Source organism: Peromyscus leucopus, unplaced genomic scaffold (genome assembly GCF_004664715.2).
Source record: "Peromyscus leucopus breed LL Stock unplaced genomic scaffold, UCI_PerLeu_2.1 scaffold_420, whole genome shotgun sequence".
Lineage (NCBI taxonomy): Eukaryota > Metazoa > Chordata > Mammalia > Rodentia > Cricetidae > Peromyscus > Peromyscus leucopus.
Window position 1 is genome coordinate 96,153 of NW_023505311.1, and position 8,676 is coordinate 104,828.

Sequence of the window (8,676 nt, forward strand, 5' to 3'; positions counted from 1 at the left end):
ACAGTCATCTTTATTTTCTTTGATAGGTTCTAAATGATCTGGAATGTCATGGAGTTGCTGTATCAGAACAAAGTCGAGCAGAGCTGGAACAGAAAATAGATGAAGCTAGAGAAAATATCCGTAAAGCAGAGGTAAGGACAGCTGCCTGTTATAGCATGTCACTCAGTTCTAGGCACGGTGTCACAGTTTAACATGCATCTTGAAATTGAGTTTCTACATGGGAATTTTAAGTTGAAGACAACAAACCATCTGTGTCACAGAGTCATAAGACCTTTTTAGGGTTTGTATAGCTATGAAACTCTTCCTACCCGACTCCGCCCCCCCCAAAAAAAAGTTCCACTATGTTACTCTTCTGTAGAAGGGGGAAGTTGAAATGTGAAGCAATGAATTAGTAGTTTACATAGGGTAAGCTTGGGCAATTGGATAAGATTAGAGTCAAGGTAGCAGTAAGAAAATATGGTTATGGAAAGGGGATAAACTGTGATTGGAGCCAATTCATTGAGAACTTGTACACATGTTAAAACAAATGAAGCAAGAATAAAAAAAATAAAATAAAAGAACCAGATTTATGTTCTTGTTAAGGAGGCATAAAGTGGCTGTTGAACAGGGTGGGCCCCACAGAACAGAGGAGCTCTGTCAGCACAGAGGTGGAACTTAGTGGAGTCGTAGCCAGTAAGTGGTATATGATGAGTCACAGTGAGAGAAGCAGCACAGATGTATGTCATGAGACCCGCCAGGCCAGATCTGAACCAAAGGATGAAGATAGGAAGGAAGCAACCTGAGTTTGAGATTAGGAAATTTTCTTTCTGGTGGCCAAGCATACACCCTATGGAATATCATATAGCGTTGTAAGTAGAGAAAAGAGTCTAGGTGAGGGCTGGCTCAGTCAAGTGCTTGCCATGCAAGCCTGAGAACCTGAGCTCGATCTCTAGCACCATCTAATACTGGGGAGGGGGAGGTGGGGACAAGTAGATCCCTGAGCTTCTAGGTTCAGTGAGAAGGCCTTTTCTTTCTTTCTTCATTCTTTTTTTCTTTTCTTTCTTTCTTTCTTTCTTTTTTCTTTTCTTTCTTTCTTTCTTCTTTTCCTTTTCTTTCCTTTTCTCTTTTCTTTCTTCTTCCTTCCTTCCTTCCTTCTTCTTCCTTCCTTCCTCTCCTTCTTCTTCCTTCCTTCTTCCTTCCTTTTCTTTTTTTTTTTTTTCCGAGACAAGGGTTTTCTATGTAGTTTGGTGCCTGTCCTGGATATCGCTCTGTAGACCAGGCTGGCCTTGAACTCACAGAGATCTGCCTGGATCTGCTCCCAAGTGCTGGGATTAAAGGGTGCGCCACCACTGCCCAACCAAGAGGCCTTTTTAAAAAAATAATGGTAATAATGCATATGTGTGTTGTGGTGCTTGCCTTTAACCCAGTACTCGGGAGGCAGAGGGAGGCAGATATCTATGAGTTCAAGGCCAGCCTGGTCTTCATACTGAGTTCCAGACCAGCTAGGACTACAGAGTGAAACCTTGCTCAAAATAATAACAACAACAATAATAATGTAGAGCTAAATCAAGGAGATACCCACATTGACTCTGACCTCATTGTGTATACCCCATATAACGAATGCACACACACGAACATACATACATAATATAACACACAGATTCTGAAACACAATCTTTAGGGCATCTGAATAAGGAATTCTTGTACTAGTTGAGGGTTCATCTAAACTAGTGACTTTTTTTATATTCTTTTAAAAGTTTTCAGAAAATGGTTCAGTAGTTGGATAATGAGAGGTAGTGTATGTAAGCACAGGGAATGTAAGCAGTTTTTGAGCACTGTCCCATGGAGGTGCTCTGAGTTAGAATAGACATGCCATTTGTTCTTGTACCTCCTCTACGTTATTCCTGGCACAGTCTGAACCTCAAGCTTCCATAGAGAGGAGAGCAATGTGTGCAATGAATAACTTTTTTCCTCTCTAAACCCAGAGTCCCAAGGAAACCTCTACAAGGTGGCAAATACTGTTGGCAGGCAGTTGCTGAGCGGTAAACACTGGCTTGTGGTGAAAGAGTTGTCCTTGTTCCTATCCACACTGGATGAAAACATTAGTGAAACAGGAATGACTATTTTAAGACAAGTCTCAAAACTTTCTGAAGGGATGTCTTTATATTTTCCATTTCCAGACTCACCATGGTGTCACTGTCTAGTATCTTAACTCCACCAAGCTGCTCCACTTCACCCTTAGTGTAGCAGTAATAGGTCACAGTCTTCATTTAGATTGAGTGACTACTATCCCTTTCAGTATGCCAAACTCGCTATTTGTTAGTTTTAAAACTAAAAATATGAAGTGAGAGTTTTACAACAGAATGTCTTACCTCTCTCTGACACAGGCAGTTAAGTCTATAATCTCAAAGATAATTTTCTTACTAAAAATATAGAACCATGATATCATAGCCATTATCTTATTTTAAATATCTGTGAAATTGTCTTCAATGAGCTCTCACTTAGTTTCTACTTATTGGATAGTCAAAATAGCCATGCTAAAATTAGTTAGCAGATATGAGGACATATTTTATTAGGGCAACAATTGAAGATTGTCCTATTGAAGTTTTTGGATAGACTAGATCACTGAACTCTTCAGAGAAACTGACTAATCAATCCACTGTTTTTTCCTTTTCCTAACTCGTATTGTTATTTGCATTGTTTTGTTGTTGTTGTTTATTATAAATACTTTTCCAAAAGAGAAAAACAGTGATTAAAATTTTATCATATTCTTCATGCTTTCTTTGTAATTCCTACCAGCATGATTGGTTCCCTCCTTGTTAATCAATCTGCTTTGTCTAGTCTCTTTTCTATGTGGTTCCATGCCATTTTTATTGCTAATTAGAATAAGAGCTGTTGTATACTCTGTAATAGATGAAAGAAACTTTTTCAGTGAGAAGAAACTAAAAGTTCAAATACAGAAAATAAGGATTGTGTAGTGATGATTAATTCTTAAGTGGCTGGTTAATTTGAGGCAAAGTCATATTGATTAATTCAGCTATTTAATGAGTGCTTCCTATGTGCCAGATGCTTATAAAAAGATTAACATCTCACAATAAGCCATTATTACATTGTTATCATTTCTACAATTCTCACAAGAATATTTACATTAGCCATGGTATTCTCATCAGCTTCTAATTAAAAATTACAATGAACTGGGCATAGTGTTGCACGCCTTTAAGCCCAGCACTGGAGAGGCAGAGGCAAGCGGATTATCTGTGAGTTCCAGCCTGGTCTACAGAGTTAAGTTCTAGGACGGCCAGTGCTACACCAAGAAATCTTGTCTCACAAACAACAACAACAATAAAAAAATTAGAATGAGACAATTGTTTGAATAATACATTAGTAATCATACTTTTATCCTGGTTTTTTTAAGTATTTAAATTTTTTGTAATGCCTTTTGTCACCCACAAACACACATTAATTATCTGATACATAATTGCAAATTAATAATTGAGTGTTATAGCATTAAGATATTAAATGTAATTTCCTATAAATATATACATTAAATATATATAATATACAGATATTTGTAAAAGAAAATGAGAAAGGAATTAAAACACCTCACTACAAAAATGAAAACCAACTTTGGGCTAGAGAGATGTCTCAGCAGTTAAGAGTACTTACTGCTCTTGCAGGGGACCCAGGTTGCTTCCCACCACCCTCATGAGGGCACACAGTCACTTATAGCTCTGATTCCAGGGAATCTGTTGCCCTCCTCTGGCCTCCAGAGGCTCCTGCATGCATATGGTGGATATAAGCTCACAAAGACAAACAACTCTCTCACACACACAATTACATAGTAAGTAACCTTTAAAAATAAAAACTAAACTCCAAAGAAGACAGTACTTCAGGAAGGGAGGAATAAAAAGCTATCAGCATATACAAAACAAATGCAAGCTGACAGAAGTAATCCTTCTGTATTATTAATGACTTTAAATATAAGTGTATTAAATTCTCTAACTAAAAGACAAATCAGCAGAATAGATTTTTTAAAAATGATACAGGGACTAGAATCAAGAGCACTTGCTGCTGTTGCAGAAAACCTGGATTGGGTTCACAACACCCACATGGTAGCTTACAACTCTCTGTAATCCACATCCAGGGAATCCAATGCCCTCTTCTGACATTCCGTGAGGACTAGGCATACATATGGTGCACATATATACATCCAGGCAAAACATTTATACACATAAAATTTAAATAAAATCTTTTGAAAATATGACTCAACCATATGTTGTCTATTGAAAAAATACTTTAAATCTAAAGACAAAATAGTATTCCATGCAAATAATAACCAGAGGATGACAGTCACAAGTACTGCATGTTGTACCCAAAACAGTTGAATTCATGAGACAGAAATCAAATTATAGTTATCAGGACTGTGGAAGGGAATGGGAAACTGTTATTTGGTGCATAGAATTTTAGGTTTTTTTAAAAAAATATTTTTAAATGTTTATTTATGTATATGAGTATGTTTTTCTTACATGTACATCTATATACTAGAAGAAGGCATCGGCTCCCATTATAGAAAGTTTGTGAGCTGCCATGTGGGTGCTAGGAGTTGAACTCAAGACCTCTGGAAGAGCAGCCAGTGCTCTGAACCACTGAGCCACCTCTCCAGACCTTAGTTTAGTTGTATCTGACGCAAGCAATCAGGAAGTAGATGGTGTAATTGTTGCACAACAGTGTTAATATATTTAATACCCACTAAACTGTATATTTAAAATAGTATACGTATATACATATATGCATGTAATAATAATGAAAAAGATGCTGTGGCTGATGTAATTATAATTAATGAAGAAAGATGCTGTGGCTGTTAAAGAGAGCAAGGAGGAATCTATAGGGAGGAATTGGAGAAAGAAAGGTGTGGAGAGAAATGTTGTAATTATAGTATAATCTCAAGAATAGGAGAAAAATAGTTATCATAGAAAATTTTATTCTATATGCCATAATAAAATATGTCTATAATCCTTGCAGTTGGAAAAGGCATTAGGATCAGAAGTTCAAGGCTGCAATTTTGAGGCTAGTTGTGCTATGTGAGACCCTGTGTCAGTCAATCAATAAATAAATCTTACTGTAAAACTAGACTACTTAATGTTGAGGAAATAAAATACACTTGTTTCTCTGCATTAGTGGTCAAATGACATACATTTATAATTTCCATAAGTGTATATGTGTGTGTGTGTGTGTGTGTGTGTGTGCGCACGCATGCTCGTTTTTGTCATTTTGAGTACTTTCCTATGGTTTAGGAACAAAGGCCAGAAAGTAGACAATCACTCTCCATCTTTAATTTGGCGCAGAACAACTCTTTATTCTCAAACTCTAGTGTTTCCGGCAGCTTCATCATGATTTAATTTAAAATCAAAAGGACTGTTTGTTAATAGTCACTAGTGGCAGCCAAGTCAAAAACAAAGCTCTTGAAGCTTCCGCTGGAAAATGTTAATATTACTAAAAAGAAATATTATTAAGCATTATTATTTAAAAGAAATGCTTTATGTCAGTGTCATTGAATGGCAGTCTTTCAAGATTAATTTCACCTAAAGTTCTAAGGAAAAGTATCTCCTTGGAAGAGCAGTCTAAGTGCTTTTGTGTAGGAATTCATTCAGAGATGATTACTAAACATGTGTTAGGAGAATAGCTTTGAATGTCTGTGTCCAGTGCTAAAGGAGGCTCAGTTATGTCCTAAAAGTAAAGAGCTAAACAGCTAGGTGTTTAACGCCTTCCACATTATGACTAGATCTACACAGAGTGCTTTAGGAATAGAGGGAAGGGTATGATGTGCTGCTGCCCAAGAAAGGAGAATCATTAGAACAGCCTTCACAGAAGGGATGTTTTAACTGACCCTCAGAAGATAAGCAGCCATCCTAATGCATGTAAGGACTGGTGTCAACCAAGCAGGTGGGATTGTGATGTACTGGAGGAGTGTGTAATGATGTGAACCATAGGAGACCATGAGAAGACAGAAAAGAAGACAGAAAAGACAGAGAAGACAGCAAAGTCCAGAGTTGGAGCTGGAGAGATGGCTCAGTGGCTGAGAGTACTTACTTTGCTTACAGAGGACCCGGGTTCAATCTCAGCATCCACATGTTATCTCACAACCATCTGTATCTAGTTCCAGGGGATCTAATGTTTCTTTTAACTTCTTCAGGCTCCTGCACTCATATGGTGTACATACGTATACTAAGTAAATAAATGTGTTTTGTTTTCTTTTAAGAATAAAACAGTAAAAGGCGAAAGATTTATACGATCTGAAGAGAAACCAGAGTATGGAGAGATGGCTCAGAGGTTAAGAGCACTGACTGCTCTTCCAGAGGTCCTGAGTTCAATTCCCAGCAACCACATGGTGGCTCACAACCATCTGTAATGAGATCTGGTGCCCTCTTCTGGCCTGCAGTCATACATGCTGTATACATAATAAATAAATAAATCTTTTAAAAAAAAAAAAAAAAAAAAAAAGAATAAAACAGTCCTAGTCCAAAGTCATAGCATTTTAAAACAAGGGATAACATGATTAGAATTTGTTTAGAAGACTACTGAAGATGCTGAATTTCAAAATGTTCTAAGCCCTATTCTTGGAGCATTCTCATCTCTTCCTAGTCATGGTCTGTTTTATGTGTCGTCAGTTCTGTGTTCTTGCAGTGCAAAGTGCAGCAGGTGTGACTGAGTGATAGAGCGCATGCATCACATGCACAAGGAGGAGGCCCAGATTCCTATTGTTGTGTTCATGTTCTCTCTCTGTCCTGTAGGTGAAAAATTAGTATACAACAGTTGCTGGTAAATATCAAGTTGTTAATAAGTTGGAAATAATTTAATCAGTGTGAAGGGAAATTGCTTTGGTCTTCAACCTTATTTGTTTCATGTTTTTTTTTTTTTAAGATAATTAAATTGAAAGCTGAAGCCCGGTTAGAGCTACTAAAGCAGATTGGGGTTTCTGTGGACACGTGGCTGAAGAGCGCCATGAACCAAGTAATGGAGGAACTAGAAAATGAGCGGTGGGCCCGCCCTCCAGCCGTGACCAGCAACGGCACTCTACATTCGGTATGGTTTCTTTTCTTGGATTTCATGGACTGACTGTTATTTGCTCTATAGCCAAACTTGGTGAAAATTTAAAAAAAATATTAGGAGGTTGTTTCTGTCACTTCATTTAAACTTAATATAGGTAAAAGAAGAGGGAGAAAAAAACAAGTGTATTAGTGTTTTGTTTTTTAATACAGTAAAGAATACTTTGCCAACAATTGGGCTGTTAGTGTCTGAACACCAAACCCATTATTCCAGTTAAAGGTAAATAGCATTTTAATTGAAAGTAGAAGAGAAAACCTAGTGTTTCTGAAGTTCCCAGAGGTCTAGTGACATGACATGAACATTGGAGAGTTATAAAATGTCTTTTTAAAATGTAGGGTCAGAGGTAGAGAAATATGTTAGTAAAGTGCTTATCATGCAAGTATGGTGATGTGAGTTCAAGCTCCAGAACTTATGTAACATAGCCAGACTTGGTGTCACATGTTTGTGATTCCTGTGCTGGGAAGATAGAGACTGACAGATCCTGGGGCTCCCTGGCCAGCCAGTGGAGCTAGCCTAATGGTAAGTTCCTAGCCAACAAGAGACCCGGTCTCAAAAAACATGGTGGGTGGTGCCTAAGAAATAATATCCAGGTGCTGACCTCTGGCCTCCACATGCATGTGAATACGAATGTATACTCACACATAAAACACATACAAGGCTCTGGCCGGAGAGATGGCTCAGAGGTTGAGAGCACTGACTGTGTTTCCAGAGGACCGGGGTTCAACTTCTAGCACCCACATTAGGCAGTTCACACCTGCCTGTAACTCCAAGATCTGACATCCTCACACAGACATACATGCAGGCAAAACACCAATGCACATAAAATAAAAATAAATTAAAAAACAAAAAACACACAGACACATACAAGGCTCAGTCTAACACAGGTTCAGTTTAAAGGTGAATTCAGTTACCAGGGCAGAGCTAGAACCCAATGCAAGTAGGGTTTGACAGGTAATAACCAGCACACAGCTTGTTTTCTTCATAGAACTTACAGTGTCTGTTTCTCTTTTTTGTTTTCTTTTATTGTCTGTCATCCTCTCTGGAATATAATGGCCATGTCTTCTGGCTCTGCTGCACACAGCAAAGTACCATGGTACAGTAGATACGTAGTGTTTGTTGAAGGAAGACCTGAGTGGATGAATGGAAGGATGCAATAGTGGTAAATAAAAAGCCAGCTTTGTTCACGATGCCTCTAATATTTGTGCCCTGCAGATGTTAGGTAACCTTGTTACATAAACTGGCCAGTTTTAAAAAACATTCCTAGAAGTTTTGTCACATTTTCCACATAACATTCTGATTTCCTAATGGGAATACATTTATATATTTAAAAAGACTATATGGGGGGTTATGGTATAAGAAAAAAACAATCTATTGAAAGTTTATTTTATTCCATTACTAGTGGTAAGCTGGCTTGTGGGGTTGGAAATCATGCACATCATATACTTGACTTTTAGGTTAGAAGAGCTTGTCTGTATGTCATGGAGCATCTTCCTATTACATCTTTAAATTTCTCATCTACCTCAGGTGGTTCTGTTTTACAGTTTATGGTAACATCAGGTTTGAGGCACAAACTTCTTTGTGCTCTGTAGC

The 8,676-nt window shown here is 37.7% G+C and overlaps 1 protein-coding gene across 1 annotated transcript in view; it reads left to right on the forward strand.

Annotated features, from left to right (window-relative positions):
• Window positions 1-7,385, forward strand: part of LOC119087236 (F-BAR and double SH3 domains protein 2-like) — an 80,412-nt gene extending 73,027 nt beyond the window's left edge. Inside the window, exons 9-10 of the mRNA XM_037201930.1 lie at window positions 27-131; window positions 6,901-7,385. Coding sequence (XP_037057825.1) covers window positions 27-131; window positions 6,901-7,095 — 300 coding nt within the window. The 3' untranslated portion in view covers window positions 7,096-7,385. The remainder of the gene's footprint in view (window positions 1-26; window positions 132-6,900) is intronic.
• Window positions 7,386-8,676: the final 1,291 nt, after the last annotated feature.